Source organism: Punica granatum, chromosome 4 (genome assembly GCF_007655135.1).
Source record: "Punica granatum isolate Tunisia-2019 chromosome 4, ASM765513v2, whole genome shotgun sequence".
NCBI classification, from domain to species: Eukaryota; Viridiplantae; Streptophyta; class Magnoliopsida; order Myrtales; family Lythraceae; genus Punica; species Punica granatum.
Genome location: NC_045130.1, coordinates 4,619,402 through 4,635,810, shown reverse-complemented (window position 1 = coordinate 4,635,810; position 16,409 = coordinate 4,619,402). Strand labels below are relative to the sequence as shown.

At 38.6% G+C, this 16,409-nt stretch overlaps 3 protein-coding genes across 3 annotated transcripts; 1 reads left to right on the top strand and 2 right to left on the bottom strand.

Annotated features, from left to right (window-relative positions):
* Positions 1-538: 538 nt before the first annotated feature.
* On the bottom strand, positions 539-2,685 carry LOC116203101 (receptor-like protein kinase FERONIA; the record flags this gene model as incomplete). The annotated part of the gene is made up of 2 exons (XM_031534764.1): positions 539-2,173; positions 2,283-2,685. Coding segments are annotated over 2 exons (1,824 nt in total), but the record flags the coding sequence as incomplete, so codon positions are not given.
* Positions 2,686-5,102: 2,417 nt separating this feature from the next.
* On the top strand, positions 5,103-8,715 carry LOC116202785 (receptor-like protein kinase FERONIA). The gene is made up of 2 exons (XM_031534401.1): positions 5,103-5,888; positions 6,420-8,715. Exons 1-2 carry the CDS (start codon positions 5,184-5,186, stop codon positions 8,403-8,405), a joined length of 2,691 nt encoding a protein of 896 aa, XP_031390261.1. The 5' UTR covers positions 5,103-5,183; the 3' UTR covers positions 8,406-8,715.
* A 3,249-nt stretch (positions 8,716-11,964) lies between these two features.
* LOC116206347 (solute carrier family 25 member 44) lies at positions 11,965-15,845 on the bottom strand. The gene is made up of 6 exons (XM_031539192.1): positions 15,616-15,845; positions 14,378-14,759; positions 13,411-13,607; positions 12,856-13,000; positions 12,398-12,554; positions 11,965-12,297 (listed from the first exon to the last, which is right to left on the bottom strand). Exons 1-6 carry the CDS (start codon positions 15,672-15,674, stop codon positions 12,272-12,274), a joined length of 966 nt encoding a protein of 321 aa, XP_031395052.1. The 5' UTR covers positions 15,675-15,845; the 3' UTR covers positions 11,965-12,271.
* Positions 15,846-16,409: the final 564 nt, after the last annotated feature.

Below are 16,409 nucleotides of genomic sequence, written 5' to 3'. Positions count from 1 at the left end.
TCTACATGGGTGACTTATCGAGTAGAAAATTTGGAAAGGGCAAACAAGAAAAGGAGGACTGGGAACGGGACAGCCAGAAGTTCTAAAATAAAAGATAAGATCATCAGAATTGGAATTTCAAACGTTGAAACAGAATTTACTACTATTCAATTCTCATAAGTGAGACTGCATATGTTTTTTTTTTTGGTGCTAGTCCTAATGAGCAAAGCCTCGAGAGGTGAGATTGTGGTTCTGGTGGTGACTTACCTAGAAACAAAAACAAAAATGGATACTATGCATGCCTATTCGCTTGACAAAGTGCAAACCGGCTGTTGACCCGTCCAAAAGGGATGCATGGTTTGACATAATTTGATATGTACATTATCATTATTTCAGTGTGAATCCTGATGTCTGAAAGCTCAATTAGGCTCCGACTAATCTAGTCGAGCCGGGTCGGTTTATTAAAGGGTAAAGCTTTGCTAACATAAATTTTCTCCATTCGTAAGACTCGTTAAGGGAAACAAGAGCCAAACCGCTTAAATCAATCCACATTGGTTGATATGTATGGTATCTTTGATGTATGATATTGCAAGCGATTTTTCCTTCCCGGTAAAGAATGCTCTTTGGTTCAGACCAGAGGGCTTCCCGGAGTGTAAATGCCATTGTTACCGGCATATATTTTCGAAAAGTTCACTTGTTTGTCTTGCAAGAAATCTGATTTACTAACTGAGAAAAGCCACGAGGACTTAACTAGGAGTTCATGTCACTTTATGTTACAGAATAATCAAGACCTCTTCTTCGCTTTCCATGTCTGGTAATGACTTAGTGTCCTCCGCACCCTGCAGCCTTCCATCCATTGCAGATGTTGGCTCTAGTGCTATTGTCTCCTGCTGTACTGCACCCTCCGGCAGCTCCAGTGCGTGCTCAAGGCTCCACACAATATCATTCATCGATGGTCGTTTCATCCCTTCATCTCGTAGGCAGCTCATCGCCGTCTCCGCGAACTTCTCTAAACATTCTGGTTTGATCTCAGCTTTCAAATTGGGATCAATGATTTGGTCAAGGCTCCCGTTCTGATAGCAGCTCTGGACCCAACCCGCAAGGCCAATCTCTTCAGTCTCAAGATTTGTGTTCACAGGTGGCCGAGCACATAGCACCTCGAGCAGCACAACCCCAAACGAGTACACATCCGACTTCTCGATCTGCTGGTGGAATCTGAAGTACTCGGGATCTAGATACCCGAAAGTGCCCTTCACCATGGTGCTGATATGGGACGTGTCGGAGGTCCTCATTTTAGAGAGACCAAAATCGGAAACCTTAGCCTCAAATTTCTCATCGAGCAAGATGTTGGTCGTCTTAATGTCACGGTGGATGATCACGTGTTTCGTACCCATGTGGAGATACTGCAACCCCTGTGGTGCTCCGAGGCAGATCTCTAGCCGTTGCTTCCATGAGAGGGGAGGATTTTCTGTGTTGTACAGATGGTCCCGGAGGGTCCCATGGGACATGTAGTCGTACACGAGTGTCATCTCCCCTCCGTCATTGCAGTACCCGATCAGGGAAACCAGGTGGAGGTGGCGGAGCTGAGACAGCATCTCGATCTCCGTCATGAACTCGCGGACACCCTGCTGGGATCCAGGATTCAGCCGCTTGATTGCCACCGTTGTTGATCCCCCTTCCACGCACCCCTTGTACACGTTCCCGAAGCCCCCCACCCCGATGATGAAGATCTCATCAAAGCCATTTGTGGCTGCCTTGATCTCTGCCAGAGAGAATCGACGGCACAAATCGGCCAGCAGTGGCCCCCAGAGCGAGGTCTTGTCAGTATAAGTCGAATCCTTGCTACTCCTCCGACTCCAGAAAGTCAAGAAGCACAGAAGACGGAACACCAAAGCGCCGGAAGCACTCCCAGCTGCAATAGCAGCTATCACGTTCTTACTGATGCCACTGGATGAGGATGTCCGCTCTGGTGGTTGCTGAGGTGGATCCGGAACCCGTGTGGGGTCCGGGTTTTGTCCCGCCAGGTTGCGGTTGTCGCTGCTGATTTTGAAAACCTCTACGCCATTGAGAAGCGCATCAGCATAAACGGAATACTGCTCTGGGCCTGTGTGGAGTGAGACGGTGAGGTTAATCTTCTTGCTCGTAGGAGCAAACATATCCACGGCATAATCTTTGTAAATAGGAATTCCTCTTCCTCCAGTCCAGTTGATAACATCCCCCCTCAAATCAGCTACCAGGGAAGCTATGTAGATCTCGAAGGTACGATCGCCAAATTTGCTTATCTCTCTCTGAAACTCCTCTTCCTCCAGTCCACCTGATAACATCCGCCTTCGAATCAGCTACCAGGGAAGCTATGTAGATCTCGAAGGTACGATCGCCAAATTTGCTTATCTCTCTCTGAAACTCACAGAAATGTAACCTGACGAGGTAAAGGAAGTTGGGATCGACCGGGAAAGACCATGTTAAATAGTATGTGGTGGTGGTGCTCCTGTCGGTTCCCAGAGACCTTGCGGTTCTGTAAACATTCGCTGGGGCAGCATATTCAGGAATGTGATCAAAGACAAGGGAGCTGGACCAGTTCACAGGCAAGACACTGCCAAGGTTCTCAGTCAAGTAATGATCGTCCTGATCCGTCCAAGACCGGAACATGCCAGTGTCATCTTTGGGGTCAATCGTAGTCCCGCCAACATTTATGCGGTATACCTGTCAATCCAAGGGAGGAAAAAAAAAAACCCTCGGATCGTTATTGAATGAATGTTTCAGATTTTAAAATTGAAAATGTTCTAAATAAAAGTTTAAAAATTCATGATTATTGAATAGCATACATATATAATTTAAAATTTAAAATATTTTAGATTTATTTGTTATAATTCTAATCATCAAGGCAAAGAAGAGCGGATTCTTTCACAAGGGATTGATCGGCTAAACTCTTCCTCCCCGTCTTGTGAATATACGAAAAACCAAAAACTATAATGTGGATAACTGCATTCTACAAGAAAATCCTTAAATAAATAAACTATATCTCTTACACATTATGCCATGTGGCACTCTCATAATTTTTCTTTCTTTCTTTCTTTCTTTCTTTTAATATTTTATTATTTTTGCCAAAAAATAAAAGGGCAGTGCGGGAAAAAGGTTTTTCTTTTTGTCTTTTTAAGCCAAACTAATGTGATAGAGAGGAATGGGTCTCAGTGTAGCGGCATAAGGCCCCAACACGAAGGTTCAATAGGTTCAATTCTAGGTTCAAGAAAGGTCAACCCATTCAAGGGATAAAGCTCTGTCATAGTAGATTTTCTCCAATTACAGGACTTTCATCGAAGACCTTGCTTAAGAAAAATAAGTATCGAATCACCTAAAATCAACTCAGTAGTAAAAACTATATTTCAATTTATCACTAATTTTGGTAGTCTCTTTTTATTTAACGTTGAATTTTGGAAATGCCCTTATTTTTTATGTTTTCATAAGAAGACCGTAGCTCAAAAAATATCCTTATTTTTATGTGAAATGTAAAGTTACACTGATTACATAATGCCTTTAATGAACATCGAACCTCTTGAACAAGTAAAGCTCGTATATTTAAAATTAGTAGAACTCAAGGCCTATTATATTGTGATCATGGTTTTAATTAGAAACATTGAGAATTCAATTTAAGATTAATGCAAAAAAAATGTTAGCTTTCATAATTCATACCATATGAAATATTAATTAGTACATTCTTTTGAAAAATTTAAATTATTTATGCTGCGTTTGGTTTCAAAGTGGGATTTTAAAATCAGATTTTGATTTTGAAAAAGAGTGGTATAAATTGGACCACATTTTGACTTTGTATGAGTTATTTTGTTTTGTTGTGGAAAAAGAGTGGTATAAATGGGACACACCATTTGACTTTGTATTTTATTTTGTTGTGGGTAGAATTAAGTTAAAGTAGGATTTTAAAATCTTATTATGAAACCAAACAAGCCATTAGTATCAATAGAGAGTTCATAAGTGTTTCACATAAATAATTTTATCATTACCTTCAATTATACTATATATATATATATATATTGATTATTACACAAGCTATCACGATAAAGCAAAAAATTTAATAAAATGATTTTCAGGTCCGCGATATCGCACGAAATTATACTCTAGTACTTATCTAAAGTTAAAAGCTAAAGATAAATTCATGATCTAATATTTTTGCAACAAAAATATAAACTCTTTAAAATTTTATCCAGTTTATTTTTTCTGCAATTATATTTTACTTTGTTTTATTTTTATGGATTTATTTTATTTTATTTTTCATGTATTTTATGATTTTTCTGAATTCTTGTGATTTTTTTCATTTTTATGCTTTGTATTTTCTTTTTTGAATTTTTCTAGTGTCAGGTCAGCAAAAAGTTTGCCACGTTAGCCCAGCTATTATTTATTTATTTGTTTATTTGTAAATATGATACTTGAGAAAGATGAGGTTCTTGACGTCTCTGACGTTGCTCTTCTATGCATGGAGAGAACTAAACTTAATCGAAATCCCAACTATTCCGTTCACTCCATCGAGTCTTTCCGCATCATCCTTCACTTTGAATTCTGAAGGAAAAATCGAGTTATTTCAGAAAACTGTGAATTATCAGAAAAACCTCTGTTGTTTCTAACCATGCCGAGTCAATCATATGTTACATCAAAGATGAGTTCTTAACGTACCGTCTCTACAGCATTTCTGGGGCTCAAACGTCAATGGGTTGCCGTTATTGCGGAGAAATTCAACCTCACGGGAACCATCCACGGTGAGGCCCTCATTCATTCATTCAAAAGGACAAATACAAAAAATAAAAAAGAAGCAAGATTGATTTTTTTTTTTTTTTTGCTGAATAAAGCTAGACTGATTAACCAATTGATAGACACTCCAATAAATTCGTGCGAAGGAAGACGCGTATGAGAAATATAAGAGTCAACGAGAAAGAGGGCAATGTCACTGTCGTGTACTAGAGAACACAAGTCATAAACATGCAGAAAAGTAGTATGTCTTTTTTATAGCACGACTTGGCAGTGGACTGGGACTCCAACGACTTGGGGCGACGACTTGTACAGCTCTCTTTTCGTGATCCTGCATTCACGGATATCTGCAGCATTTAACCACCACTTGATAGCTCAATTAACTGCATCCTTCTATTTATATCCTCTGGCTGTCTCTCTCTCTTCTCTGCTTCTGGTCTGCTCCAATAATGAAGAAGAGATATCTCCTCCGGACCACTCACCCGCCACCCTCGCCCCTCCTCGCTGCCATCCTCCTCCTCCAGCTCTGCCGGTGCTCCTCTGCCTATAGCCCCGTCGACAAAATCTTCATCAACTGCGGATCCACCACTGATGACTCCGACAACCAAGGCCGCCTCTGGATCGGCGACGATGACCAGAAATACGCTCCGCTCGACCACCAAACGTCACTTACCTCCAAGGCCAAGGACCAGCCCAGTGACGTCCCCCAAATTCCCTACACCACCGCCCGCGTCTCCCGCTCCGAATTCTCCTACTCCTTCCCCGTCACTGCAGGGCCGAAGTTCGTGCGCCTCTATTTCTTCCCTTTCGACTACAACCAGAACTTCTCCCGCTCCGACGCCTTCTTTTCCGTGAGCTCCGGGCCTTACACCCTCCTTCGGAACTTTAGTGCCTCGCTTGTGGCCGATTACCTTCGCAGACCTCAGTTCTCCAAGGAGTTCTGCGTGGTGGTCGAGGACAACCAGAGGCTGAACTTGACCTTCACTCCGGGGACTGACGGGCCAGCTGCATATGCTCTCATCAATGGGATCGAGATCGTCTCCATGCCACCTGAACTTTACTACGGCAACGGCACCGTGGACGGTTCCCGTGAGGTTGGATTTGTCGACAATAATGGGTTCTTGACGTTGAGCCACACAAATGCTCTGGAGACGGTACGTTAAGAACTAACTATATCTCATTAGGGACGGCAAAAGTTGCAATTTCCATGAGGTTTTCCATCTTAGAGTTGCAGAATCGGCTACAGATTTACTTGGATGCAACAGATAGATGATTGAGTCGGCATGGTTTTGAGTCAAATGGTTAGAAAAGCAGAGGTTTTTCTCAAAGCAATTATTTTCACACTTGTCAGTAATAACTCAATTTTTACTTCAGAATATGTGGAAAAGCTCCGCGGAATGAATGTAAGCATTGGGATTTCGGTCGATATTAAACTTAGTACTCTCCATGCATACACGAGTAACATCAAATCTTAATAACCTCATCTTGTTAGGCCTCTGGTCTCGTTTCCCATTTACTAAAATCAATAAATAAATAAATAAATAAATAAAAGGGAGACTGAATCATCTTAAGTGCAGTCATGCGCAACTGCAGAAACTGCGGGCATTGAATGAGTACTAGAAGTGCAGGCTTCCACGATATGGACATGAATAACGATCCGACTCCCCCCCTCCTTGGATTGACAGGTATACCGGATAAATGTTGGCGGGAGTACGATTGACCCCAAAGATGACACCGGTATGTTCCGGTCTTGGACGGGTCCGGACGATGATTACTTGACTGAGGACCTTAGCAGTGTCTTGCCAGTGAACTGGACCATCCCCCTTGTCTTTGATCACATTCCCGAATATGCTGCCCCAGCGAATGTTTACAGAACTGCAAGGTCTATGGGAACCAACAGGAGCATCACCACCACATACAATTTAACCTGGTCTTTCCAGGTCGATTCGAACTTCCTTTACCTCGTCAGGTTACATTTCTGTGAGCTTCAGAGAGAGATAAGCAAATTTGGCGATCGTACCTTCGAGATCTACATAGCTTCCCAGGTAGCTGATTCGATGGCGGATGTTATCGAGTGGACTGGAGGAAGAGGAATTCCTATTTACAAAGATTATGCCGTGGGTATATATGCTCAGACGAGTAAGAAGAGTAACCTCACCGTCTCACTCCACACAGGCCCAGAGAAGTATTCCGTTTATGCTGATGCTCTTCTCAATGGCATAGAGGTTTTCAAGATTAGCGATTATAATGGCAATCTGGCTGGGCCTAACCCGGACCCCATACGGGTTCTGGATCCACTTCAGCAACAACCGGAGCGGTCATCCTCATCCGGTGGCATCAGTAAGAACGTGATAGCTGCTATTGCAGGTGGGAGTGTTTCTGGCGCTTTGGTGCTCGGTCTTCTGTGCTTCTTGACTTTCTGGAAGCGGAGGAGTAGCAAGGCTTCGACTTATACTGACAAGACCTCGCTCTGGGGGCCGTTGTCGTACACTACAACCAAGTCGACCAAGACCCAGGACTCATCACTGCCGGCCGATTTGTGCCGCCAATTCTCGCTGGCAGAGATCAAGGCAGCCACAAGTGGCTTTGACGAGATCTTCATCATCGGGGTGGGGGGCTTCGGGAACGTGTACAAGGGGTACGTGGATGGGGGATCCACAACGGTGGCAATCAAGCGGCTGAATCCTGGATCTCAGCAGGGGGCTCGTGAGTTCACGACGGAGATCGAGATGCTGTCTCAGCTCCGCCACCTCCACCTGGTTTCCCTGATCGGGTACTGCAATGACGGAGGGGAGATGATCCTCGTGTATGATTACATGTCCCATGGGACACTTCGGGACCACCTCTACAACACGGAGAACGCGCCACTCTCGTGGAAGCAGCGGCTTGATATCTGCATTGGGGCTGCCCGGGGCTTGCACTACCTCCACACCGGTACGAAGAACATGATCATCCATCGTGACATGAAGACGACCAACATCTTGTTGGATGACAAGTGGGTGGCGAAGGTCTCCGACTTCGGGCTCTCGAAGATTGGCCCCACCAACATGCCCAACTCCAAGGACCATGTGACCACTGTCGTCAAGGGAACATTCGGCTACATGGATCCGGAGTACCTACGCCGACAGCAGCTGACAGAAAAGTCCGATCTGTACTCATTTGGTGTCGTGCTGTTTGAGGTGCTATGCGCTCGGCCGCCAGTGAGTCGGACAATGGAGAAGAAGCAGATCAGCCTGGCTTCATGGGCCCAGAGCTGTTACCGCAATGGGACCCTCGGCAAGATCATGGACCCGAACCTGAGAGGCCGGATCGCCCCTGAGTGCCTGAAGAAGTTCGCAGAGATTGCAATGAGCTGCCTGCAGGACGAGGGGGCCCTGCGCCCATCAATGAACGACGTGGTGTGGGGCCTCGAGTTCGCCCTGCAGCTGCAGGAAAATGCAGAGGGGATGACACCCAAGGCAGCCGTCACAATGTGCGGTGCCATCAACGAGGATGAGGTCCCGCTTAACTGGACGCCGTCGGACAGTGGAGGCCATTTCGGCCAGTTCATTAGCAGCGGCAGCCAGAAGAGCAGCATGATGACGACCACTACTAGCAGTTCAATGAGCAACGATTCCCAGAACTTCACCGGAGCTGTGTTCTCTGAGATTATGAATCCGCAAGGGCGTTAGAGGATAATAGTGAGCTTTCTTAACAAGGCGATTCTGATATGATGCTAAAGGTTCACTTCGAGCCTCTATTATTAGTTGGAGTTACTCCCAACTGTAATACCCGAGTTTGCTCCGGTAATTATTTTCCCTAGGATTTCGAATCTTGGATTAGTATAAGTCTATTGTGAATGTGCGCAAGATGCATGAGATCATATGCATTGAATTTCACGTTTTGTATGTTCTTGTCTATGTCAACTAGTCGTAGAGCCTGTGCGTTGCACGGGATCATACTTATTCAATTTTTATGCTTTTTTTTAATTTTATTATATATTATATGCATGTTTTGAAATATTATGGATTGTAATTTACCATCATTAAAACTATATATTAGAAATATATGCATGACTCGAAAAAGAACGTTTTATATTTTTATAGATACGAGAACAAATCATCATATCTATAGAAAAAATATGATCTCATTTATTTTTTAGAGCAAATATGATAATAGATCTTTTCAAACACAAAATTTATTTATTTATATTTTAATATACGTAATAATGTATATGTCTCGTTGGTTAATGGAACCACAGAAAATATATAACGCATTATGTCCATAACATGTTATATAGAATATCTATACATCTATATCTATAATATTCAATGTAGATCATGTAAATCTATATCTATATGTTTTAAAAATTAAAAAATAAGAAATTTTCTTTCTAAAAAATGCTTAAAAAATCAAGAAAATAACAATCGATCCCACAAAGTATACACTTTAAAAAATATTAAAAACTTAAAAAGAAAGATAAAATGAAGAAAATAGTAGTCAGTCCCGCAAATCTACATCTATATATATATTAAAAAATTACAATTAAAATTTTTTTAAAGAGAAAAATTAAAAAATTCGAGAAAATTTCATTAAATAATTCGAGCATTCTAAAACTACCTGGCCAGGTCCAAATAATCAATAAAATAAATAAAAATATGTAGTAATGTATACATATCGTAACTTACAATCAATAAAATATATTATATTAAATATATATATGATTGTTGTTAACTAAATTTTTATCAATAAAGTAAGTAAAAAATATACTTATTGATATATAAATATATGCTTATTTTAATACTGATGACGATTTGATTAGATACTAATTTTACTTAAAAAGAAAATATAGGATTATCAAATATTATGTAGATGATAAAATCTTCTAAAAGGTTTCAAAATATTATATTATATCAATTTCAAATAAAAATATTCATTCAAATTATAAAAAATTCAAAAATTAGCCTAGATTAAAAATAGTGGCGCGACTATATATCTCATGTAAAAATTGGAAAAATATTTTATTTTACTCTGATATAGCAAAAAAATATCTTTAATTTTTGTAAATATTATTATAAAAATTTAAAAACTGACAAAAGGAGAAAACCGGATTTTATCATATCATATCTTTTAAAGATTAAAGCAAACCTTTTTTATTAAAAAATTCATATAAAATAAAAATAATTTAAAAATTCGTGAAAATTCTATTAAGAAACTAAGTGATTCTTACGTCATCCATTGTAGAAACGTGTATATATATAAACATATATGTTCATATAGAAACATATATAAGATATATACTTATAGACACATATATAGTATATATATTGTATACGTATATAGAGACGTATATAGTATATATACTTCATATATATATATATATATATTTAGTAAAGTATATAAGTGTGTGCAAACAGACTAACAACAACCAATAACAATAACAATAATAATAATAATTTAACAACTCACATTGTGTATAATAGTAGGCGTACTTTTTGAAAGCTCACGTCTAATGGTGGACACATATTCTTTGAGAGCTGAATAGACAATTGTTTATGTGAATTGTATTTCATATTTATAATGTATTATATATTATTATACATAATTTAGGAAAAAATATAATCTGATTTTTAAAAAAAATTATATAATATAATATATATTGATATATTTATCTATCTATCTATCTATCTGTAATATCTAAAATATATTCATCTTGTAACCGAAAAAAGATAAAGATATCTTAGAAGATATCATAAGTAAAGATATTTTAAATTTATTAATTTATTAATGATTTAACAATTTAAAAAACTTAAAAATACGAGAAAATGACATTAAAAAATCGAGCGTTCTGTGGCCATTTGTCTGAGCTCACCTATTCCTTGCTTTCACATATACTAGTCGTTGAGCCCATGCATTGCACGAGACAATTTCACCAATCTAAAAAAAAAATTATGACTAAAAGTTAAAAAGAAAACTTCGTTCGTTTAGTAAATAGTTATATTTTTTCACACATAGAATCATAAATCAATCAGAAGCCACATATTGACGTAGTTATAGCTTTGTAAAAGTTCGGTTCGTTGTTATTTTGACTATAATAACATGATGATTGAATTAAGAAAAGTAGTGCAAATATATTAGCGAAAAACACCCTAAAATAAAATATATCGATATCTTATAAATAAATATGCATTCATTTTTAAAAATTCAGTGATTTATTAATTATTATTTGACAAACAATATTCAATTAAAATTAAAAATTCGATAAATATTTTGTTTGATTGGGATCATATATAAAATATCTTTTAAAAATTTTAAAAATATTCAAAATAGTTATTTAATTTTTAAAAATCAAGAAAATCAATTTTTTCATAAAATATCTTTTAAAAAGTACACAAAAAACCTTTTTTTATTAAAAAAATATAAAAATAGACTTGGTGACAGTTTTGTAGGCCTCATCTGCTGTGTGGAAGTCTTCGCCGATTTGTTTTCCCTTGAGCTCTTCTTCGGTGCTACGGGCATAGGTACATTATTTGCTCTTCTCTCGGCAATTCTTTTGTGCCGCTGAATCAGCAACTCCTTCTTATCTAATATAGAAAAGGGAACAAAAGGAAACTAATTTGGCAAGATACTTTCTCAGCTTTGCTTCTTTGGAGCAGGAACTCGACTTCCTGAAGTCGGTTTCTTGGTCCTCAACGTCATGTCAGGGTAGTCCGAGAGAAGCGTTCACATGGCTTAGACCGCCTGAAGTTCACCGGCGATTTTGAAAACGATTTTGCTATTTATAATGTATAACGAAGAATCTCTAAAAGATGTAATTTGATTTTTTAAATATTTCGTAAGATTCTAATTTCCAAAAGACTTTTGGGTAAATAATTTTGAAATATTCTGTTGATAATTTTATAACAGAGAATAATTAAATAAAAAATTTTAAAAGCTCAAAAAATTGATACAATTTTACTTAGAAACATAACGTTCTGAGGCCGTCTGGCCAAGCCCACCTCGTACCTTTTATATATATATATATATATATATATAGATAATCTTGAATCTCTGAAATTTAAGTTGGGATCCTTGCATGTTGCAAAATAAACTTAATGGAGAAAATTATTCCTACATGAACAATTGCTTTAAGTATAGCCAACAAGTAGAAGACACCGGACAATGACATAACAGAAGAAGATTCCTTGCTCATGAACAAAATCAGTACACCCCCATCAAACGATAAAAGCAGTAATATAAAATCTGCAGGAATGATATCAAAGTGTGCAAACTTCGCTTTCCGGATTAGACAAAAGAATTTGATACAATTGATACAACTTCTACTGATTGTATGCAAGAATAAGAAAAACAGAGCAATACATGAGAAAATTTTGGCTAGACTATTGGCTCGATGAAAAGAATCATGGACTAAAAGGTGAAAAAAATTTCTCAAACCCCACAGGAAAACACCGGGGAATAGTCTACTAAATTGACTAAAGTTCTGCCTATAAGGGTACAAGCTTTTCTTCTATCTTATGGAGACAAGCATTTGCTGTGTGTCGACCATGCTGTGCAGATCTTACATGTCTTTTGCACACAAACGCTCTGGAGAAGAAACGGCAGAGGGAGATAAGTTACTAGATTAACTTTAAGGTGGTTGATGGTAAGAAATTATAAAAAGTTAAGATGATAGAAAAGTCCATACTCAAGTACTCGTATGTGAGAATCATCGAGGTTCCCCATGCAGACATGCTGAAAAACCTCGGACCCAACCCTCTATAAAGGCCTTTCCATCCGTCTTCCTTGATCAACTGTTTGACAACTTTCATTGCTGAGGTTCTCTTCTGATCGTGGCCCATAACCTGGGAAAAGATATAAACTAGTCTGAGCGAACAATGAGTACAAAATGTCCATCACTAACGAAAACCACCTTATTTGTTCCTTTAAAAGGGCAAATTCAATGTTTCGGTTTCTTCCTGTTCATTACTCGGTGGGAAAAAGCAGTTTTAGCACTTCTTTTACAATGCTTGATAGGATTGAAACAATTGAATCCATAGTCGGCCAATTCAATGTCTTGTGCAGTGGTAAAAAGCTATGAATCAGACTGAAACAATAGCAAAGACATTATCACATATCCATTAGATTTAACCACTAACAAAGTACCTGTAGTCGTGTTTTGATGGTGTCCAGTGGAGTAGTAATGCAGGAGGCTGTTGCTCCAGCAATAATTCCTCCAGCTGCTTGAACTGCCACAATTGTCAATTCACTAGGGATGGCTTCTTGAAATTCATTACTATGGCCTAATAGCCTGTTCAGACGATAAGACAATGTATCAGAACTTGAAAGCACAAAAATCAGATAGAACAACGACACTGAAGTTCCAAGAAAAATTTAAAATGCAACTAGTCTCCCTGCAAACTCCATAGAGACATACTTTGGCTGACCACAATGTCGCGGAGCTCACCTACCTATGCAATAAATCTGCTTCACTCAAACTCAGAATGTTGTACTATGCAAATTTTTACTGACCAACTGATGTGAAAACTATAAGACTTTGATATAGACCAGTTCAGCAAAGTAGGATGAAGGGCGATGGCAAAAGTATAATTTCTTAAGAAAGCTAAGTCTAGTCCTTGTTTATTTCAATGAACAAGCTGTCGAAAAGCTGAACTATTTCAAGACAAATGCAAAAGACAAGCAGAGAAATATGCCTCTCACCTCCAAATGACCCGCTGACTCGAACCATAACTTGCCCACCAGACAGCACTCGAGGGTGCATAAGTCACTACAGACAGACCAAATCCTCTGTACAGCCCTATGATGCCGTCGGACTTCAAGACCTTGCGGACAACATCAAGACCGCCATTGTACTTTGCATGCCCAGAGTATCCTTGCACCATCAATTTTTGGCTCACCTAAATAGAAACAAAGGGGTCAAAATAACATCCAACCACTTAGCTCTATTTCATCTTCTAGTCATCCCATTGAAGATTTTAAAAAATTAAGGAAAAGAATACGAATAAGTATGAATAAGAATAGGAAAAAGAAAAACAAACAATAAGATTATTAGTTAGAATTCTAATATGGCCAGGCTAAACATATCTCTAGAAGAAAATGGGACAAGCTTGCCTGATGTAAGAACATCAGAAGATATATTTCCAGTTTTACCCTTTTTCTGAAGAAAAGATTTGGTTAAGTCACGTCTTATAAAACATCTTTTTGATCAAAAAAGGGAGCAACTGCATACTTTCTCAAAACTGAAAAGAGAAAAGGAAACCAAAATGTGATTAGAAATTAGCTACTTTAGAAATAAGGAGAAGAGGGGAGGAAGAAAGGCATGTGGATGTCTAAGAGACAGATAAAGCGAAAAGTTGCTTCGTCAATTAGAAATTACAGGTTTTGTGACTTGATTAATGCTTATACATCTCATGAGAAGTCTCTCCACCTGTCTCTTCCTTCCTTGCTATTAGAATTCAGACTATCTTTCAAGAAGTTAACATGTTAGTTTAGCCAAAGAAAAACCGCCTCAAATATTATGTTTCACCATTATGCTTGAGATTATAGCCTTATCTGACAACCTAGCAGCTCACGCAAGATATCTGATCTAACATGGATTTTATGTCAAACAACACACTAAAATTCCCTCTGCAAAACTATACTCTAGGACATAGGATAGAGCACGTACCACATCAATGGGAACAAATACAGCTTGAGAAGAGAGAGATGCCGTCATCCCGGCAAGCCCATTTGCTATGGCAGCTTGGGTTGGCTCAGCCAATTTAAATGGTTCAACCATCTTGAAAGCCGCAATTTTTGTGGTCTCCAACGTGGTGAGAAAGATAATCCTTGCAGGAATTGCACCTGTGATGACAGTACCGAATCCTCGGTAAAGGCCGGGAACTCCATCTGTTTTTAATATGCCTCTGATGACTGAGAAAGCATTTCTTTCAGCAGTATCCTTTGAGGCGACTTGTAATCGGGTTTTGACAACTGATACTGGGTACAGTGCAACTGTAACCCCCGTGAAGAGGCCAGCCCCTACGACATAAAACTTAGTTTTATCGAGCCTGCAAAAAATGTATTAATGGAACGAAAATTAGGATGAAAAGAAATTGGAGAGATAAGTCACAGCAAGATGAGACCAAATCAAGATAGCACATGTTTTCCTCCAAGTATTTCTTCTGGAAAGAATGCGCCTGGTATCTCAATAAAAAAATTCATATCTTGTGCATTTCTTCTTTCTTCACCTCCTCAGGTTCGTTCTGATTGTTAACGTAGTACATCCATCAGCAGTACACCAAGGAGGTGCAATATATCTCTAAAAAGAGCTAACCCGATTACCATCCAACGAGACAACTCCCTTTGCCTCATAAGGTTCTGATATATTCTAAATGAACTTGATGTTATATTCTAATTTAATTCATGCAACAAGGAAATGAGCCTTTCGTTATCAAAAACTCGTTCAAGTTCTTCCTTTCATGGTGAAAAAACTGCACTCCGCAGCATTTCGCCCTGCATTCATCCACCCTCTAGGAAAACGAAAGGACATTCCTTCCATGACCGGATTTGAGCTGCCTTTTTCACGAGCCTCTCTCTTTTCTCAAGAGATGGAAACCAACAAAAAACCCAGAAATCTTCACCAACCAAGGAGGTCCCAACTGAAATTCCATCAAAGGGTCCCAATAGATTATCCCCAGCAAGCCAAACAACAAAGGGGCAAGCAAAGCTCAAAGGAACCAAGAACCCAAGAATTCCCAGAACCCAGAATTCCTATTCTCGTCTTCTTTCTCAAGAAAAATCTCTCCCATCTCTATTCTCTATACCGCAACCAAACACAGCACTAGCATCGAGAATCACACCACAAACAGGCGAATTCAATCAAGATCTAGCTGAAGAGATTATGATGAGATAAACGACGCTTACTTGTCCCAATTAATCTCGGTTTGACCGATTGCATGAACTCGAGCACTTGATGTTTCCATGGACGTCGAGGAAGAGAGGATTCGAATATGAATTTCTTCCGGGTTGCAGCAAAACTGAATCAAAAAGAAACAATATTTTTCTCGGCTGTATTCAAAGGGCGATGCCGCATTTTGGGAATGTCTCCGCGTTTAGAAGAAATAAAATTTTTTTTTGGCCAAACTAATTTAATTAATTGAATTGAATTTGACTTGCCCTAATCCCTCTTTTAATAACTAGCTTTTAAAAAATAAAAATAAAAAAACGTATTTTAGGAAAATGGAGTTTACCAATATTCCAATTTCTAATCGCATCTATGAATTTAAATATATTATTCCTTCCATATGTGTGCTCTTACCTCTTTGGGTTTTTTTTTCCAACTTTTTGAATCCTTTTAGAATTTTTTTTAATGCGTAATACAAGAGATAATGGGGAAGATTTTTGAGGAAAATAGAGTTGACGGGTTTCATTAATTTTTTTTTTCAAATATTTTCGGTTAAAAATATGAGAGATTTTTGTAGTTTGTGTTACCAGTTAGATAATAAAAATCAGGGAAAAAGTGCGTTATTGGGCCTCAACCTTTGGTTACATTTTCATTTGAGTAAATAGATAATTTCGTCCATAACTTTCGCAAATTACATCAATTTCGTCCCTAACTTTTTTTTTTGCATTGATTTCGTCCCCAACTTTGCACTTGCATCAATTTAATCCATCCGTGCATCAATTCAGTCCTTCGCTACATCAATTTGGTCCCTCGC